Here is a 20,037-nt window from a genome sequence, read left to right on the forward strand (position 1 = left end):
GTGAGATCGGCAGGTCATTATTACCCGAGCCTTTGTGACTTTGCTCTTTTGTTCTTCCTCTCTTTGATTGAAGCGAGTTTCTTATTTCTTGGCCCTCTATTGTATGTGATTCGCGCAGTGGTCGCATCTAATTGATATTTTCCCACCCTGTCTATACCTCGTCAGTTACACAGGTGAGACCAAGACTGGGACTGCCAATGCTGTATGCTAGACCTCCTCAACTCTATTCGGGCGCCATTCGGGAGACAAGCGAGTCAATCTCACCTTGCTTTTTCTGGATGCTTTGCCAAGTGGTTTCTCGGGATCGTGCGTGGAGCTAGTGACTTTGACATATTTACTCCGTAATTAATGTGCGGCTTAACTGATTCTTTTTTGCTTTTTCGTGTACCTCTGGCTTATTTGGGATTGCTTTTGACTTTTCGCATTTGAAACTTCCTAGGTGCTATTTGGTTAGATTGGATTGTGCGTTGTGATCTGCATACAAATGCACCTAGGGCATCGGTATCACTCGACTGCGGATGCCTCATAAAATTGACCGACTCTCTCAAGGTTTTAAAGGTCGATCCCCGCACGCCGAGGCGTCTACCTTGATCCCTGTGTTTGGGTTAATTGGTAGTTCCCAAGTCAACAAACATCATGCCTGTCGATGCAGCGTGAACAAACAAGACAAATTGTAACATGTGATTATTTCTACCCTAGTTAACATTTAACGTCAAGTGTATACCTATGTATGTTGTCGGCCCCTAGGCGATCGAATGTAGATCTGATATGTGTTTCGAGAATTCAGACTTCGATCCGGAAAGTATATCTAGATTAGTTAGCGTTTTCACGGAGATGGAGTATAGAACCTCCGTAATCCGCAAACGCATAGCCCTAAAGATCCCCAGAGACTCAAAGAACTCAAAGTAACACTTTATATCTCGCGATACTTTAGCATGTTCTATTCTTTTCATGTTTCTCTTTGTATATCTAGTGACTTATCAAGTTCAGCACTTTGAGCTTTGTGTCTCAAGTGTCTACAAAACCATATGTATCAGCTTACTCTCTGAGCGTCCAAATCGGTGTGTCCCCCATATCAATTTCTCGAATACCACATGAAAAGTTCTTTGTGATGTGCAAGCAACACCATGCCATGGCGTTTTCGGGGCCCAGTTCCCGGTACTAGTGGGAATGACAATCCTGGTTTTGATACGTGAAGATCCATGGCAATATACTACACCGAACACAGCCCAGCATATAGCTGCCCAACTATCCACATCGCAGACAGCATAGTATCGAGTGGACACATGCCCAAGACATGGGCCGATACCCGTGGACTCCCAAAATGAAGAGCATCAAGAATCAAAACTCCGTAATGCATACCAAACACATTCAGGATGCACTATGAAGAAACAAAACAATACCACCCAGTCAAATAAATGGAGTCTATTCCAGAGAAGGAAGGTGCTCATCCCAGAGCCCAAAATCTGGGACGGCGGAGTAGAACTACCCGGTCTCAATCCACATTGCCTGCAGGCCCAAGGTTAGCCTAGCGGACATGCCCGACAACGGGCCGAACGCGGGCGCTTGTGGTGGCGATATCATGCGCGTCAACTAGGTACTTGATTAAAAATTGAAAATCTCTGTTCTTTTGCACTATGTTGTAGAGATCGCAAAAAAAGGTTAGATTGCATAGTGCATGAGAGGGGGTTTGAAGCCATTGGGTGTTGGGGTTAGCAGGATTGCATCGAAGTGTCTAAAACTGTATATGTATCATGTTGAGGGGAAATGCAGTAGTAATGCCTCAAATTGGAGTGTTGTCCGCGTAGTATGCAGGGTGCAACAGTGCGGCAGTGCTAGAGGTGATATTACTGCAGAGCGAATGTTAGGTAACGTTATTCGGCTCCGCGCCAGTGCTAGGCCTGCAGTAGCATTCCGGGAAACGCGGCGGGGACTGACGAAAGAAGCCATGTGCAGGAGGCGTCAAGGTGGGGGATGCCGGTTTCAAGTTCGAGAGTTGTAAGAGACAAAAGACCCGAGCCAAGGCAGTTTGAATGAGAAAAATAAGATAGATAAATACTAGGCAGGTAACAAATACAAACAATTTCATACAGCATTCAAATGTTGAACTCTTATCCCACCCTCAGGAAGTAAAAGAGTCAAAGGTAAAACAGAACAGATTGATCTCTCTCTTCCCCCTCCTGTCTGCCAAATAGGCGCGGGTAGCCTGTCCCAAATCACTGATCGGGCATCACCACACTGTTGAGATACGTCACCTGTTCGAGAAAGAAGCGGTCAGCGGTCAGCACAAAATATATGTACAATATAAAGGTTATTGTCCCACAACCCTTTCGGTCCTGTCAAAGCGGAAGAAAAAAAAAAGAAAAAAAAAAAACCAGTGACACCAGTGCTGATTTAGCGGTGGGTACGGAGTAAAAGGGACGGCTAACACTGCCAAAGTGGCTAGCTCAGAAGGGAAAACAGACTAGTCAAGAGGGGGCAAAACCGGCGGGATATGGAAATCGGGGATTGGAAAACTTACGAAAGGCTCCATGATTCTCACTAAAGCCGTAATCTTCTCTTGAGCATCATCTCCAGTGAGTTCATCATCTGCAATGGGCTTTCCAATAGTGAAACTGCGTAGTCGAAGCAATTTGATGTTCTTGTTATCTGCCTCGTAACCCTAGGTGTGTCAGCCGTAAAAAAATCCTGATACGTGGAGCCTGGCGCGAATGTGAACCATGGAACCAAACTCGACGGCGTGAGAACATATCCCCTTCTAGCAAGTGCGATTTCCCCATTAAGAGTCTGCCAAATTGATCTTTCTTGGGTTCCATGGTTGTGGTTCGGGAGCAAAAATTGGTCCAAAACACGGGTTGACTTTCCCGTAACCCCTGTCTTCCATATCACATTTGATGATTTGAAGCAGGGACGGTTGGAACTCTTGGGTTCTTTTGATCTGTCATTCCCGGGTTTCTTTCATCTCTGAGCTATCGTTGCACCCTGTCCGATCAGGGAGTCTCTTGGTTAGAGAGATCCACCCGGGTTCCATGATCTGAGGCCATTGCCATCAAGCCCTTGATGAAGGAAATGAATTCCGTTTCCAGGACCAACCCCGATCGGACAATAGATGCAACCTCGATGGCAAACCTCGTGCCCCTGTCTCCAAGACTTTCGCGTCCCAGTCCATAAATAATAAACAAACAGCTGACAATGCAACCGAACCACAAGATGATGACGGGCAAGAGTAAAGCCGGTCTCAATGGACCACATACTTCACAATGGGATCAAGGGGAATAAAGAACAGAAAACTTCATACCTTTGGCTTCGTCTTGAGAGCAGACTCCCTGTTGTGATGTGTAAAAGCGTCCACAACCGCATCGTCATCATCGGACGCTCCCTTCAGAAACTCGCGACGCATCTCCGGCGCCCGGAGTACTCCCTTTAAGCCAGCCGAGTTCTCATCGAGGTCCTCTCGCAGCAGTGCAAGTGGCTCCGACTCGGGGTTCCATAGCCCGCAGCCTACACACAACATGTTAGTCGCAATGAATTAACATTGCAAAAGGGAAGGCAGTGCGACGATGGCGACGGCGACAGTGGATACCAGCCGGGGGACAACCTACCAACAAAACAAGAGCCTGGCTGGAAGTGGACATAGTATGCTGCGTATGGACCCTTCTTGCCAGTTCGAGACCTGCACCATGTTCAGTGACTTGTGTCTTTTAAAATGACATCGAACATTAACACTCACCAGGCAGCAGAGAAATGCGTCTATACATCTTGAGTCAGTATAAGCACATCTAGCGAGCCCACAGTACCACATGTACACCCACCACACAAACATGCGACGGGCTTAACGACAGGGACCCTGGGGGAGATAGCCTACCTTGTACGGAAGTGGGTTCTTGCTGAAGCGAACATCCCTATGGATGCGGAATACCTGGGGCAAAATTGTGAGCGTCGGGCACAAATAAAAGACAGGAGTATTCGCAAGCCTACCAGGTCCTTTACAGGAAGCTCGGGGACGGTAGCGTCTACTTCTGCAATCTTCGGTGTGAGGGACTCGACGAATGTCTCAAAGTCCTTCTTTGCCGCTCTGTAATCCGGATCATGGGCTGCGCAAGTCAACCAGCCACTCGATAATTGGGGTTTATATATGCTACTCACCTTTGAGCCATTGTCGGTCATTGTTATCAGCTAGATCGATCAAGAACAGCCTGGTATTGGGGTGCAGAATCTCATCCTGGTACGGGGTTTTCCCCGCGTCTCGGGCCTTGGGCTTTGCGATGATAACTTCTTGTCCAGGCTCCAGGCCCACTCTGACGCCCTCGCGCCAAAGTTCCTTACCCTTCATAGGGTCGCTCCCGCTGCTGGTGCTCTGTCGTGGGTTTCCCCTGGCGTGGGGTTTCTTCGTGTCCTCGTCGGTGTCGAAGAGTTCTTCCGGCTCCACTTCCTCTGCGGGGGATTCCTCTACTTCCTCGTACACTGAGCCAGAGGAATCCCCCGCAGAGGCATCGGACTCCGAGTCAGGCTCATCGGAGTCTTCCGGCTCGAAGTACTTGCTCTTGCTGGTCGTGGACTTTGCCTGGCGGAGGGTCAGGTCGACGTTTGACTTGACCCGTTTGACCTCCGGTTCGGCGGCGGACAGCCTAGCTGAAGCGCGTCGCTTTGGCGCCACAGGCGCTTCAGGCGACACAGGATCAGGTCGAGAGGACCGTCGTGGCATATTTAGATGAATAGAATCGATTTGATTGAACTTCAGTGTCTTTTTCCCCCCTTCTATGTTTTGAGCCTGTATTTTTCCGAATTTGTCGCTAACCTGGAAATCAAGACAAGTAGAAATCAAGCAAAATACTGTAGATGACAAAAGTGGTAAATTGAATTAAAAAGGGCCCGCATGCCTTAAAAACCGGCGGTAATTAATGGCTCCGCTTTTAGTACCAGCGCCCTTGTTTTTTTCGTTTTCCCCCCTCAGATGTATCAAGTCTACCTTGACATATCGAACCCCATGTAAATGCCTTGGAGACATCTTGTCCAATCATATGTCCAGTATATATTCCGATCTCGATCTGTGACGGAACCGATGAGACTTAATATGCGATATCGGTGGTCGTTTGGGCGGGCCACCCACTACTAGTAGCTGTGCTCAACATATTGCTGTCTTTGCAGGGGTCGCAGAAGGCCGTTGACATCACCAAGAGCCCAAAACACACTTTATGCTGTCCTATATTGTCTCATGCCCTGGACCCTGGTATGTCTTTCGCGCCTTGCTCCAAATACTAAGCCCATGATTTTGGGTATTAAACTTGTAGGATAGGCACCTTTGCTTGGTATACAGCGATGGTAAGACGCTTGAAACAGATCGAGGCAATTTATTTTATCTAGCACGCTTCTCCCGTGAGAATCTGGGTGTATCTCGTCTTCACTTTGAAGGGGTTTGTGATATCTTGCAACGGGAAGTGTTAGCCGTGTCTCGGCATCACTAATCCAATATAATCTCCCCAACAACTCAGCTGGTATCGATCGATGTCCTTGACTGAATGGCAGTCAGACTTCCTCACACCTAGTCCCATTTGTTTCGACTGTGTCCCTATCTCCTCAACGGTGTTGTAGCCGGCGCTCGTTTGGTCTCTGTTAAAGGTCGATGATTTGCTGTCGTGGTAATGAGGGCTCTGCCGTTAGCAGTCAAGGTCTACCCTCCCACAGCTTGGTCACAAATGTATGTGTTGAGATTCGCCGGCAAGTGCTGGTAGGTGTGTCATCAGGACCGACCGTGATAGGTGGTCAGATTCTTGTCTGATAGATCCATAGTTCCTACATCAAGATCAAGAGACAGAAGGTAAATCAGGGGAATAGTAGCTCGGAATAAGGGCATTTATATGAGTAAATGAGATAGTGAGTAAGAAGTCAGACCTGGTCAAGCACTGTGGACTTCGGCAATTGCCCGGACACAAACAGATGCTGCTGAAAGAGTATCCTGATTAGTTAACCATACATTAGGTGTCCTGCTATATGCATGTTGCCGGATAGATACCTAGTCTACAAACAAGCAAAAGCAACGCTTAATGAAAATACACTGAAAGCAAAAAGAATTGAAAGCAAAGGGGTTTAAGAAAGCTAAATCAAACAACTAGCTAGTGCCCTCACTTTGGAGGTGACATTAAAGCCAGGCAAAACTGAAAGTAATCTGAATTGATCCACAGCGAATCCCCCAACCCGGCCAAGCACACCTCAAAGGGCAGCACGCCGTGGTTGGTTCGATATCGCTGGGAAAAATTCGTAAATGGCGCAAGCGCCAGGGAGACAAGGGGTTTCTGAATTAATCTGAATGGATGTCTCCATACATCCAAGCAGAAAGAACCGGGAGAGACCGCACAAACCAGAAAGCAAAACCAGAGGAAGACAAAACACGTTACCGTGTTTATTGATCAGTATCTCGAAATGAGAAGTACTGGTCCGAGGTGTCTACCAAGCCTGCTCACTTCTTTGAGGGCTTGCGGTACCCAGAAGCGGACAGGTGGGCGGCGTCAGAGCGGGAGCGATGGTTGCTGGGAGCAACCGGAGGGCCCGGCGCGAAGGGATCAGAGGACGACCGCACGTTCTGTGCGGTCGCATGAGGAGCGCGGTAACCAGGGCGGACAGGACCCTGGTTCTCATTCGAGCTTGCCGCAGGTGCATCCTCAGCTCGGGGCATACGCCAGTTGTGGGCGCTCTGGGAGACGTCCCGCTGGTGTGGGGGACGGTAAGGGCGGACTGACGGGGGCGCACGACGAGTGGGGGTATCCGACAGATATTGATCAGCATCAAGACGCTGAGAGCTAGCACGGGTGCTACCAGGGATATTCCAGTTGTCACCCCGTTCGACGCTGCCAGTCATGTCGCGGGCAGTCGAAATGGTAGAGCCTTCCCGAGAGGCAGTACCGGGGTTCATCGAGGCAGTGCGAGAGGCCGAGATAGTACGCTCGCTGTCAAACGAGGTGGTACTGTGGGTTGGCGAGGACGCAGGGGCAGTGCCAATGGTTGAAATGCTGGTATTTCTCTTATGCAGATGCTGGTATCCAGTAATTATGAACTTTCGAAGAACGCTTGCTTCGTAGTTGATTGCATCTTTGTAAATGGTGGCGCGGGCAGCGTCGTCATGCCACTCGAACCAGAATCTTCCGAAAATCCGCTCTATCTCGGGATGAGTGTGCTTGTTAATAAGACCATCATTCTCGGTGCGCAGAACAACACCGTGAGACATGAGGTAGGCGTAAAACTATAGCGATTGGAGAACGAATTAGCGCCCCGCGAAAGAAAACAATGTCTCAGCAAAATTTCAAACCTGGATAGTTGTAGGGGGATGTCCGGGAACATAGGTCATGGTGTCGAATGGGAAATAGAGGCACCAGTCATGATCCAATGTTGCAATTCCTCTCATATCTTCCGACCACCAGGCAAAGCAGTATTTCATGCGAGGGTTGAAAGCAGGACAGCAGATTCCTGCATGCACCAACTCGTTCAGAAGGCGGATGTCCAGACCAACTGTGTTTGTTTTCTGCATACGTTCCACCAGGGTCTTGATAAAAGTACCAAGAGTCTTGAAAAGAGCGTTTCGGTGGTGAACGGTGTAAAGATGAGTTGCCTGCCACGGAAACTATACGATAGGACAAAGAATATTAGCACGACATGCAACGGCAAACGGAGATGTAGGACGATGATTGACTTACCTTCCAGATAGTAGTAATGAACGATTCGTAGCATCGCTGGGGGACCTTGCTAGCAAATGCGCTCTGCAAGTTGTTAGAACATCAGTGACGTGAAAGTGAAGAAAATTGAAAAGAAGTTTGACATACACGGTGGGGTTGCTCAGCAAGACGACTGAGGCAAAACAGTTCCTCATCAGTGAGGAAGCCATCGAAACCAGTGGACCAACTATCTTTGTTGGGGAGTTGAACAGGCTTTCCGTCCTCCCATAAAATGCACTTCGCCCGGGGAAAAATAGCCTTGAGCAGCTTGGCCGGGCTGCTCATCTCGATGTCAACATGGCGGCTGCCCATACGTGGGGCGCTGCCAGCATCGTAGGCGTGATTACTGATGCGATCGACGGTAGCTTGTGCATCTTGATTGGTTGGAAATTCGACAAAGACGTCCATGGTCTTACCGGTAGACCGTTCCATAATGATATGGATCGGACAGCCTTCGGAGGATGGGAGCAGGTTGGCACCACGGCCAAGGAACGAGGCTACCTCCTGGCGAGTCACGGTGTACGGGATCTGAGTATCAGAATTGTTAGTAACAGAATATTGAATGCAGCTGTTGACAGGAAGAATATGGTGAAAAGTAAACTCACGTTAGAAATCATCAGAACACCATCGCGAGGAGGGATGTTCATGCCGGTGATGCTACCGAAAGGGATCGAAGCTTGCTGCAGAAGTTCCTCAATTGAGTAGGTCTCGAAGCGTTCGAAGTCTCCATAATCGGTGTTCCCTGCCAGCCCAAATGGGTAAGCCATGTTGTTGTTGTTGTTGGGTGAGAAAGGGTTGGGTTCAAAGGCGTCTGTTGAAGTGAGGTGTTATCAGTGGGGTCCAGCCAGTCTTGATGATGATGGTACAGGTGGTCAACCTATCATGTCAAAGGGAGGCAAGAAGATACTTACTTGGATAGTACTGAGGAGCAACGTTCACAGCGTTGTGGTAGACTTGAGGTGAGACCTCAAAATAATATTGCCAGTAGTGAGGCTGATAGGTGACAGCAGGATAGACTGCAGTCACGTTGTTGCAAGCACCGGGGTAGACCTCAGGTACTGAGTTGACAGGTCTTGGAGGACGAATGGTGGAAGTAGAAGATGAATGATACTGATGGGAAGAAACCAATGAGGATGGGGTTGAAGAAATTGGAGGCGCAGATGGGGTTGTAGAACGAGGTGCAGGACGGATGGTGGAAGTGGAAGATGAATGGTAATGATGGGAAGAAACCAATGAGGATGGGGTTGAAGCAATTAGAGTCGCAGATGGGGTTGTAGAAAGAGGTGCAGGACGGATGGTGGAAGTGGAAGTGGAAGATGAATGATTATGATGGGAAGAAACCAATGAGGATGGGGTTGTAGAAAGAGAAGCAGATGGGACATAAAATTTATCAACAGTTTGAGAGCGCAAAGCAGAATCAGAGGACGATTTTCTCAGATGAGAGCAACCGGAAATTTGAGAAAGTGAAGGATAGTCACTGTCAGGAACAGCCGCAGTCGCAGTATGTGGCTCTGAGTGTGTCTCGTCATCATTGAGAGTCATCAGGCCAATATCAGCTGCAAGTAGACCCATCGTAATCTGCCAGTCGTTAAGGTCAGGCATACGCCTGAATGGTTCACTCATGTTAGGGCTTGGACTGATAGCAGATGAAATAGATATTGTGCGTGGAAACAAAAATATTTACGAGGTAGGGTGCGTGGGGATAGATGAGATCTATTTATACGCGTGGAATTAAGCTGACGCCCGCACGAGTCCGCCGTGTTCGGAAGGTACTCGAGTGTCGTCTGGAGGATTACTCTAAATCCAGAACCCCCCCCCCCCCCCATTGCAAAATCGTCGATTTTGAACCTTATTTTCTCAATAAATATGTATGATATACAATTTTTTGGATATTTTTAAATTAAATGTAGTAGGCTAAAGTACTATATATGTCGTTCTCTTCAAAATTGCCCTTTGTGGTAAAATTTAATGATTCTTCGAATGTCGAGGCTAGGAATCATCTCTTGTGTCAGTCACCCCTAGGTACGCTTTAACACGACGCACTTCTATCCGAGATCATTTCCGTTGCCACGCACCTCAAACGCTTTTCATAGAGATTCCACGGGTTCCTCCTAATTATTTCCACGTCGGCCAACTTCCATCAAACAATCTTCTCCCACGCACCCGTGTGCATCACTCTTCTTATCCCCACGCACTATACCCATATATTAGTTATACCTCACGCACTTCTCCCTTCCACCTTTGTATTGTACAGAAAGCATCTTCTCAAGTCCCTACTTTTATTGGGACTGATACTATCCTCCACTCCCGGCTGATTGCCAGTGTAGACTTAAATTTATATAGTACACTTTTATTAGCATATAATGCGCCCTGTTAATGGTGGCTCTTTAGCTTGTTAGATGATGCTGAGCCATGAGCTCTTGGAGGTATGTGTATTGTGGTACTGTTGTCAATACGCCCTTGCTCTCTGGTGCAGATTCTTCTTTTTTTTTTGGTTGATTACTATACAGCGCTATCGAGGTAGTTTCTGTCTTGATGAGGAATCAGGCCATACGAGAACAACAGGTTAGCATCACTGTGAGGTACTACGCTGGTGGAAAGGGTCTATCATGCTACTAAAGAACAAGTCAAACCTGGACAGAAAACATCGATCGACGGACATCGGTATAAGATTCTCTCTTAATCAATGCAAGCCTATGCTATCTGTACAGGAGTAGAAAGTGGGAAACACAGGGCCATTCATTATTCGGAATCAACAAGAAAACGCTGGGCAATTTAATCGAACTGAACGATAGTCAGCAATTGAGTCAACGGTAGACAGCTTAATAAAAACATACCGGTGTCAGGAAAGACTCGGCAACAAATCGAGCACGGGCATTCAACTAGTGGGCTGTTAGTAACTTTCCACGTAAACAATGCATCCGCACACATACGAAGAGCTTCATTTCCGAAATCTCCTTGTCCACCTCTTCCATGAACTCGATCACGAAATCAATTAGCTTGTGGGTAAGCATTTTCTCCGTGTGGAAGTTAGTAATGAGGAAACTGATGTCATACCCCTCCACTGGCTTCCGGCGCAAAATGAAGAACGATTCCGCTCGCTGGGTAAGGAACCGAGTGAATTTGTGGACAAGAATGTGCTCGATCTCATCTGCCTGCTTGATTCTGATACTTATGCGTACAGAATTGTAACTTGGCTCGATTTTCACCTTCTCATTTTCATTCCTGCTGATGTGAAGCCTGGAAAACCATCAATACATCTGTTCATGCGACCTTGGGGAGAATTAATGGTCAGGCGTACGGGTTCAATAGAATCTCGGGCGACGAATTTGCCTCAATCTCTGGGCAGTTGCTGGTGGAACCGAGTATTAGCATCTTTAAGTTTAACATTTGCAGCATGGGCGACTTACTGCCGTTCGGATGTCTGAGAAGCGAAGTTGGAGATCGTAAGAGCCGCGGTCAGAGAGGACCGAACACTAGTGAAGTGTTAGGAAGCTTGCCGCTGAATACTTGTCATAAGGTCAAAACTCACGCCTGGAGATAGGGCCGGAGAGATTGACTCTGATGATCAATTAGTATAGAACGAGCTGGCCGATTGGAGCTGTACCCACCATGATGAGGGGGTGTTTGTCCGGGCCACGAGGCTGCAATCGTCACGGATGATAATAAGGTCGGGGGTCGGTTGAAGAGAAATTGAAATAAGCCCGTTGTGAGGACCCTTCGACCTAAAGCAGTGAGCGAGAATGGCAGTTCTCTGGATAACAGGTTGTCCTAGGCAGAAGAGGAGTTGACGTCGGGGTGGGCGGTGATGATAGTAGCTGGGCGGTGAGAAAGCCCCCACGCTTCGTCTCAGGCTGTTTACCATTTGCCCCAGCAATCGCAAGCTCTTCCAAGCTCTTTATCTTTCTCACATCATCCATCTCTAAATTTATTGAAAATGGCAGCTATACCGAGTATGTATGGATGTATTGGTAGTTCCTGGACCACTATTAACAGATACACAGTTATTGTCAAACATGCCGGCAAGCGCCACGAAGTCGAGCTCGATCCTACATCCAACGGCGAAACACTCAAGTACCAACTCTTCTCCCTGACTGGTGTGGAACCTGACCGCCAAAAGGTTTTGGTCAAAGGTGGCCAGCTTAAAGATGATACGCCTCTTTCGTCCCTTAATGCCAAACCCGGGCAGATGTTCATGATGATGGGCACCCCGTCGGGAGGTCAAGGCTCCGTCGACCTTGGTCGGCCAAAGGAAACTGTCAAATTCCTAGAAGACATGACCGAGGCTGAGGTAGCACGACAGGAGGGTGCCACCCCTGCAGGTTTGCAAAACCTGGGAAACACATGCTACCTCAACTCTTCCCTACAAACCTTGCGGAGTGTTCCGGAGCTTCAGGAAGAGCTCATGCGGTATCGGCCAAGTGGAGGAGCTGGACAGTCGAGCCTCTCAGACCTCAGCAGCTTTGGTATTGGTGGTCTTGGGGGTTCTCGGGATTTGGCCGCTTCTCTACGCGATCTGTTCAAGCAAATGTCCGAAACGCAGGAGGGCATTCCTCCACTGATGTTCCTCAATTCTCTCCGATCCGTCTTCCCTCAATTCGCCCAACGTGACCGAAATGGACAAGGATACTCCCAACAGGATGCCGAGGAGGCTTTCTCCCAGATCTTGAACCAGTTGCGGACTAAGTTGACCATCACCGAAGGCGAGGGAGAGTCTGCCACTACCACCTCATTTGTAGATAAATATCTCGCGGGCCAATTTGAATCTATCACGGAGTGTCAGGATCCCGCCGCTAAGGAACTCGGCGAGCAACCGAGTCAAAGTTCTGATGTTTTTTACAAACTTGATTGTCATATCGGGAAAGAAACGAACCACCTGCAGGATGGGATTTTGGCTGGCCTCGAAGAGGAAATCGAGAAAAACTCTCCTCTTTTGGAGCGCAATTGTGTGTACAAAAAGCGGTCCCGCATCGCACGACTGCCCAAGTACCTCACAGTGCATTTTGTCCGATTTTACTGGAAGCGTGAAACACAGAAAAAGGCCAAGATCATGCGCAAGGTGACATTCCCTGCCGAGCTGGATGTTGTGGAGTTCTGTACCGAGGACCTCCGAAAGCAGCTCATCCCTATTCGTGACAAGGTTCGTGAGATCCGCAAGGAGGAGCTGGAGGTCGAACGTTCCCAGAAACGCCAAAGAGTTGCGGAAGAGCGTGCAGAGCGTCAGAAGAAAGAGACCAACCTAGGTGAAAGCGTGGAGCCAATGCAGAAGAAGCAGGCCACCGAGGAGAGCAAGGCTAAAGTCAACGACAAGGATGGCGATAGCCAGATGGAGGAAACTTTCAAAACCGATGCTGAGTACGAAGCAGAAAGAGCGGAATCTATCCGCGTTGCCAAGAAAGAGCTCCAAGAACTCATCAACCAGCGGGGTGCTGGAGACAGCGGAACCAATCAGTCCGGTCTGTATGAGCTTCGCGCCGTGATTACCCACCAGGGTGCTAGCGCCGACAGCGGTCATTACACGGCATATGTCAAGAAACAGGAGCGGGATGAGCCCCAGACAGGCAGCAAGCGCCGCGAGGCAGACAACAAGTGGTGGTGGTTCAACGATGACACAGTAACTGAGGTGGAGGCACAAAAGATCGAGACTCTTTCGGGTGGTGGTAAGTGTACTACATTCTACAATCCCGGAGCCATTGCTAATGACATATATAGGCGAGTCACACTCTGCTCTCATCTGCCTCTACCGCGCGATCGAGTTGCCTAAATCCGAGTAAATGGGTTTGCCTTAGCATTTGTTCACATGAGAAAGAAATCTGCAAATGGTTGCCTCTAGATGAATAGAAACGATGAACATGAATGATGCTCGTCTCCAACGCCTTAACTGTTGCCAATTGATTTGTTTTATTGTCATATGCCCCGCCATGATCTACATTGTAGTCATAGATCTTTAGATTTCTTCCGGCGACGACATATGTACCGGATAATCCCTGGCACTCGAGCCCTTTCCCTTTCAGTTGTAGGGCTCAGCTATTGTCGCTTTTTGATCACTGAGTAAAACGAAGCACGTCCTTGAGTACCCTGGCTCTACCTAGGATCACGGACTATTTGCCCAGGTGCTCATCGAGCATCACCTGATCATCCCCTAAGCACTCTGGTTCCGATCACTGAGTGCTCAACTGAGTGTACCTGGGGATGAGTGGCCTGAGTATGCTACATCAATGGGTAAATGTGACATGCTAACCGGTTAGGTGGAACGCTTCCCATTCAGAAGCTGGTAGTCAGCGAAAGGTCTTCCGATACAGAGAAAATAAACCCACCTATTTCATCTCCAGTCCGTTGGAGAATGACGTCTGTGCATACTCAAGGCTCTCGGAATCGAATGTCAAGCTGAAATTCACCAGGGGCACTCACGAAAAGCGAAGAGGCCTACCTGCGAAGCTCATTTGATTGGAAACTGCCAAAGAAACCGGCATCTGACGAAGTATACAGTGGCATTTCATGAGTATTTGCACCCCAGTACTCCGAAAGGCTTCAGGCCACCTTCCTTTCTGCCTTTTAAAACTTCATTCAACTCCTTAAGTAATAAGCAGTAACTAGAAAGCTCACATACACGCTCATAGATGTATGGTAGAAACTCCAGCTTGCGGTCTATGATATAAGAGAGTACAGGAAAAGCATTAGGTGAAAGTACTGGGGGTGCAAATACTCATGAAACATGACTGTATATAGGTTTACGGCCTGCTCGGTGCCCATGACCCCTGATTGAGCCATCATGTTTGGACAGGCATTGATGGTAAAGCGAATGATCACGGGCAACGAAGTATGCCATCGGAACTTAGGGTCTCTCCTGGAATATTAGGGCTATGGGCGACCTTGTCTTCAGGTGCCTAGTAAGTAGCAGCCCATTTCCTGCACCAGCACGTAAACAGAAGTGAAGAGGAGTAAGCGACAGTTGTTGATAGCAAAGTGTCCACTGAGCAATACCGTCAGAGGGTCTTGACTACGACAAGAAGCGACCAACGAACGCAGAACGACTCATCGACAGCTTGGGTGCCTGGAAATATAGAAGTTGGAAACCTTTCAAGTTCGCAAGGGCATTCAAGCTTATTCTCCAAGAGTCAATAGTTCCACACTGCCAAATCAGATTCCTACATATTATTTCCTCCCACTGAGCTTATTGGGTGACTCGATGGCCCCAGTCCCCTACGTGGCATTAAAAGGATGAAAGCTAAGACACATGCCTCGACCATCACATCTCTCTCATAAATAGTGGCAAAGCTGAGCGATTCACCAGCTTTCAACTCTGTGTCTGGGCTCGAGATTATTGCCCTTATCCCAGCCATAGTCTCAGTAGAGTATCGAGACTGGCGAAAGCGATGTGAAGACCGTCGCAACAAGGGCAAGAATGTTGCTCTGCAAAAACTACTAGCGGGCAACGGGGACGCAGTCCAGAACGAATACGATGAGGATATTCAGCTCTTAGGTCCAGTCTTTGGATGGGGTGATAGTAGGGCTTCTCTCTCCGTCTATGAAGCAATAGGAAATGCTTCTATACTAATAACTCTCTAGATACAGGGCGAGAATCATCAATGCACCATCTTATTATACTTCAGTCCACGGTAATCTCCCTCCGCGATCGGCAGAACGAACTATCTTACGTGGTCCATCCAAACCACGACTCAATCAGCAGGACCACGAATTCCACCCGTAATGGAATCATTATTGCATTGTCAGAACAATATCAACGTCTCGCTCAGGTACGTCCAATCGCCCGACTGCCAGCTCCAGCCTCCACCCCCATACCCGAGGACTCAAATTGCTTCAATTCTCTCACAGGATGGTACTGGCCAGGGCTTCGGGGGTAGGGCTTTGGAGGATTAAATTGTGTATACGAATTCTACATGGGCCCGCTCGAATTTGTATCTTTAGTTCTCAAATCTTACCCAGGCCGGCTCACCTAGGACTGTCGAATAGCAAGAGAAGCAATCGATAGTCGATCAATTCAGCTGACACCAGGTAATATTTTGGCTTCAATGTCGCTTTTCTGGGAACAAACTAGGATGCATCACTGGAGATGGTATGAAAATATGCGCCCTAACTACTTAAACCTTTTCCTTCTTATACTTACTGATTGGCTCCAAGTAATTCACTCCTTCGCTGTCCATGCTTTATGAATCCCCTTTTGATCTAACCTGCTGTCTAATGTAAAAGGTACGGAGTATTGTTCTTTCCGATGAGCAGCTCGAATGACCGTTACTGATTGGAAACTGAGCATCGCCGAGTAATCAGAGAGCATCTGATGAGTACTCGCCATCCATTCTGCGTATTACTGAACTGAGCATGACTGATCTGACTCCTGACCCGTGGACATCTACGCAGTGAGCCTGAGCCTGAGCACATAAAAGCGGGCGCCAGATCAAATAGGCCCCACATATGTAAATGACTAATGGCAATATACACGTGACCCGAGCCTCGGTCTCAAATTGTCCCAAGCTCTAATTAAATCAACATCCTAATTCTAGAGGAATGGCAATGTGACCACCATGATCCATTATCGCAGCATACTACAGTCGGCACTTCGCCAATCGTCGATACAGACACAAAGTTTTTGGCGACCAGCGGTCCGAAACGTCAGCACCGCAGCACAACCAAATGCCTCACGAGCAACATCGCGTTGGACACGCCGCCTAATCTATGCCGGCATATTTGGAACACTTGGCGTCGGTGCAGGGAAATGGCTAGACAACAGAATCGCAGCGCCACCGGCTCCTGGGACATTAGAGGACCAAATGGAGCTTCAGGAACTCCAACGAGTGTTCGACGTTGGACTCCCCATTGTGCAGAAGCTGCGCCGTAACCCCGATTACGTGGAAAAGGACGTCTACGAAAATTTTGCGGATAAGCACAAAACCCATCGGCTGACATCTGGCCCCTTGGCTGGCAGTAGGGGCTTGGGATTACAGGTTGGTCTCTCGTTTTTCTCCTTGGGGTCCGAGGCATGTCCATATATGAATACCGACATTTCGACTGCCGAATCTTTTGACTACCGAACCTCGGGATCCCGCTTTGTCTAACCGTTCTCGTATTTTATAGAAAGTTTTTTGGAATGAAAAAGAGAAGAAAATCTTTAGCGTGGTCTTTTTGGGACCAGGCCTCGAAGGATGGCCAACCATGGTCCACGGGGGCGCGCTTGGCACTGTGGTCGATGAGAACATGGGGCGCATAGCCATTCGGCACTTCCCAGCACGAACAGGGGTCACTGCCAATCTCGAACTCAACTACCGAGCGCCAGTCTACTCGGACAATTTCTATACCCTAGAAACAACCCTCGATCAGGAACGGAGCACGGATACCAAAGCCTACGCCAACTGTGAGGTCCGTGACATGGCAGGCCGCCTATGTGTCGAAGCAACGGGACTTTTTGTTGTTCCCAAGACACTCAAGCTGAGCATGATTGGGGAGTATTTCTGAAATGTGGAAATATCCACAATTTACTCGTTAGATGGCTTTCTTCGATCGTGTGACTTGGGAAGCTTTGACCGAGATTGTGATAAACTCAGGCCTCCTGGCCCCTTTGGATGAAGTCAACTCGAGATCAGAAACCTAGGGAAAAACGAACCTCATATACTCATATGAATCATATATAAAAATGTGCTATCTGTTAATTTCTAACAGATGTCTTTTATACATTTGACAAGGTTATAATCAAACTCAGTCGGGGCTGATACCCCTTCTGGCATGGGCCTCCGAAGTAGAATTCAGCCACCTCCATGTTTTCTTCCCCCGCATCTTCCCCGGACCTAGTTGATATTCGCCAAGCTACCTCGGTATTTTCTATGTTCCAAGCATTACTGTCCCGGTTATATCCAACGGGCATGAGCTTGTCTTTCCCCACTCTGTATCCACATTCCAAAGGGGACGTTAATGATATGTACTAGACTGGCTCAGTTGAAATAAATTATATATCCTGTCCTTCCTCCAAGATCTGCATCATTTTTCAATATCATCCACATTTCAGTCTGATTCGAATTACATCCAATTTTGTTTTGAGTCTAGTAGGGCCAAGGTCAACACCCCAGATTTATACTCTTTGCCTATCTGGCCCCTCACTTGTACTTCTTTTGTTTACAATTGTGCCCTTGGCTCACACTCGTCATGGCGGACTTAATTCTTCAGTCAAGTCGGCCGGCCGACGAAAAGGCTGTGGTGAAACATCACGAACATAGTGACGCTTCACAGCATAGTCACCAGGAAATGACTGGTCTAGGCTCGGAGGAAGCTATGCATGAGTCTGAGAAGGATATCCCGGTAGGATTTGGCTGTTCAATTTGTGATTGCATGCAAACAATACTGACCATTAGAAGATGACCTTCCGTCGCTTCATGGGCTTTACAGCCATGGCTTTCTTGTGGACTGGAAGTCAAATCCCAGTCTACCTGTTCGGTATGTCGAAAACAACAGGAAAGCTATGATATGACTCTGATGCTTTTGTTTACCAGGCGGCATCCCTCCCTACATTTATGGAGACATTGGTGGATCAGACCGTTGGGTCTGGTTTGTAAGTGTATACCCATTGAAGTATAGGGCTATCGACTAATGAGGCTTAGGTGCTTGCAAACCTCCTCGGCCTTGCCGGTGTATGCCCCTTTGTTGGGTCTCTATCAGATTTGATCGGACGCCGCCCAGTCGCTATTATTGGAGCATCCCTGATTGTTATTGGAATGATCATCTGCAGCACAGTACACACAATGAACAACTTCATCGGTTTGTATTCGCCCAGATATCGAAGTAGACATTCGCTGACGTGGACACAGCTGGAATGGCCATCGCTGGTGCCGGTGCCGGGATCAATGAACTGACAGCACTGGCTGCAACCTCCGAAATGGCGCCAACTCGAAAAAGAGGAGTCTATGTGGCGGTCCTTATCTTCACCATCCTACCATTCTGCCCGTCCGTGCTATGGGCTCAGCTTATCGCATACCATAGCCATTGGCGCTATGTGGGTGCGTTTTGTGCTGCGTGGAGCGCCTTTGGTCTGTTGATCACGGTTTTGTTCTACTTCCCTCCCCCACGAGTCAACTCAGCTGGTTTGAGCCGAAAAGAGATAATTGGACGGGTCGACTTCGTTGGAGGCTTGCTCAGCATCACTGGTCTGATTGTCTTCTTGGCCGGCTTGCAATGGGGTGGATATATGGTATGCTTGGAAATATCCTGTGCAGGGCTACATACCTTACTGACATATTCATTTAGTACCCATGGACATCTGCCCACGTGCTAGCACCATTGATCATTGGGTTCCTTTTGCTTGTTGCTTTTGGTTTCTGGGAAATCTACGGAGCCAAATACCCTATTTTCCCATCTCGTCTCAAGCAAGAGCCTCGGATTCTGGGTCTTACTCTCGTCATTACTTTCATCTCCGGTGCCAACTTCTTCTCGGTGCTTATGTTTTGGCCCACGGAATCGTTCAATGTCTACGGACATGACCCAGTGGACGTGGGTGTTCGCAGTCTCCCTATTGGTTTCGGAATCATGGCAGGAGCATGTATTGTGCTTGCGCTGCTAAGTGTTCTTCGTGGACATAACAAGGAGCTCTTGATCATTAGTAGCGTTCTGATGACCGCAGGTGAGCTTTCTTGGTGGGTATAAGAGTCCAGAAAAAAATGCTAATTTGTTTCCTAAACAGGATGTGGTGCTATGGCTGCCGGCCGCACCGATAATATGTATCAACTCTGGGGAATCCTCATCCTTGCTGGCCTTGGAATTGGAGGTATTGTGGTGCCAGCCTCGATCATCACCACAATTATTTGCCCGGATGTAAGTTTTTTGCTGAGAGAGTAAAGTCTACTACTGACATTGGCTTTCGCTAGGATCTGATTGCCACTATCTCTGCCCTCACCCTTTCTATTCGCGTGGTAGGCGGTGGCATTGGCTACACCATATACTACAATGTCTTCATCTCTAAGTTTGTCCCCGCAGCAACGCACTACATCGGTGGTGTGATGATGACACAACTCAACATCACCGATGTCAAACTGATTGGCGAGGCAATTGAGCTGACAGGTGCCTCGTTGCTACACGAGCTGCACACAATCCCTGGTATTGCTGGCAATGAGACTGCATATCAAATGGTCGTGGCGGCTGGCCAGATCGCATATGCAGAAGGATATAAATGGGTATACTATGTCAGTATTGCATTCGGTGCCGTCTCCCTTTTGGCCGCCTGTTTCTTGGGCGACATCCAGAAGTATATGACAGACCATGTTGCTGTGGTAATGTGAGGGTGCATCCCAATTGCGATTTATGCAAATTATTATTCGCTCTGTTTGTTTAT

The 20,037-nt window shown here is 48.2% G+C and overlaps 6 protein-coding genes across 6 annotated transcripts; 3 read left to right on the forward strand and 3 right to left on the reverse strand.

Moving 5' to 3' along the window:
- Positions 1-2,216: 2,216 nt before the first annotated feature.
- On the reverse strand, positions 2,217-4,705 carry N7447_007181 (DUF2461 domain-containing protein; the record flags this gene model as incomplete). The annotated part of the gene is made up of 8 exons (XM_057231443.1): positions 2,217-2,255; positions 2,522-2,662; positions 3,299-3,501; positions 3,603-3,673; positions 3,731-3,750; positions 3,866-3,919; positions 3,979-4,094; positions 4,147-4,705. The coding sequence occupies 8 exons, from the start codon at positions 4,703-4,705 to the stop codon at positions 2,217-2,219; spliced, it is 1,203 nt and encodes a 400-aa protein (XP_057086533.1).
- Positions 4,706-6,457: 1,752 nt separating this feature from the next.
- On the reverse strand, positions 6,458-9,329 carry N7447_007182 (uncharacterized protein; the record flags this gene model as incomplete). Its single annotated transcript, XM_057231444.1, has 7 exons — positions 6,458-7,237; positions 7,304-7,615; positions 7,689-7,751; positions 7,815-8,234; positions 8,312-8,517; positions 8,618-8,722; positions 9,185-9,329. The coding sequence occupies 7 exons, from the start codon at positions 9,327-9,329 to the stop codon at positions 6,458-6,460; spliced, it is 2,031 nt and encodes a 676-aa protein (XP_057086534.1).
- A 1,152-nt stretch (positions 9,330-10,481) lies between these two features.
- Positions 10,482-11,320, reverse strand: N7447_007183 (actin-related protein 2/3 complex subunit 4 family protein; the record flags this gene model as incomplete). Its single annotated transcript, XM_057231445.1, has 7 exons — positions 10,482-10,490; positions 10,544-10,588; positions 10,640-10,946; positions 11,008-11,058; positions 11,117-11,182; positions 11,239-11,267; positions 11,318-11,320. The coding sequence occupies 7 exons, from the start codon at positions 11,318-11,320 to the stop codon at positions 10,482-10,484; spliced, it is 510 nt and encodes a 169-aa protein (XP_057086535.1).
- A 323-nt stretch (positions 11,321-11,643) lies between these two features.
- On the forward strand, positions 11,644-13,480 carry N7447_007184 (ubiquitin-specific protease UBP6; the record flags this gene model as incomplete). Its single annotated transcript, XM_057231446.1, has 3 exons — positions 11,644-11,659; positions 11,711-13,366; positions 13,419-13,480. 3 exons carry the CDS (start codon positions 11,644-11,646, stop codon positions 13,478-13,480), a joined length of 1,734 nt encoding a protein of 577 aa, XP_057086536.1.
- A 2,769-nt stretch (positions 13,481-16,249) lies between these two features.
- Positions 16,250-17,177, forward strand: N7447_007185 (PaaI family thioesterase; the record flags this gene model as incomplete). The annotated part of the gene is made up of 2 exons (XM_057231447.1): positions 16,250-16,669; positions 16,800-17,177. The coding sequence occupies 2 exons, from the start codon at positions 16,250-16,252 to the stop codon at positions 17,175-17,177; spliced, it is 798 nt and encodes a 265-aa protein (XP_057086537.1).
- A 684-nt stretch (positions 17,178-17,861) lies between these two features.
- Positions 17,862-19,984, forward strand: N7447_007186 (putative MFS drug efflux pump; the record flags this gene model as incomplete). Its single annotated transcript, XM_057231448.1, has 8 exons — positions 17,862-18,014; positions 18,068-18,149; positions 18,206-18,264; positions 18,314-18,470; positions 18,521-18,900; positions 18,957-19,329; positions 19,390-19,520; positions 19,574-19,984. 8 exons carry the CDS (start codon positions 17,862-17,864, stop codon positions 19,982-19,984), a joined length of 1,746 nt encoding a protein of 581 aa, XP_057086538.1.
- Between the last annotated feature and the right edge of the window lie 53 nt (positions 19,985-20,037).

This window comes from Penicillium robsamsonii (genome assembly GCF_028829455.1).
Source record: "Penicillium robsamsonii strain IBT 29466 chromosome Unknown utg000003l_segment0_segment0, whole genome shotgun sequence".
In the NCBI taxonomy this organism is placed as follows: domain Eukaryota; kingdom Fungi; phylum Ascomycota; class Eurotiomycetes; order Eurotiales; family Aspergillaceae; genus Penicillium; species Penicillium robsamsonii.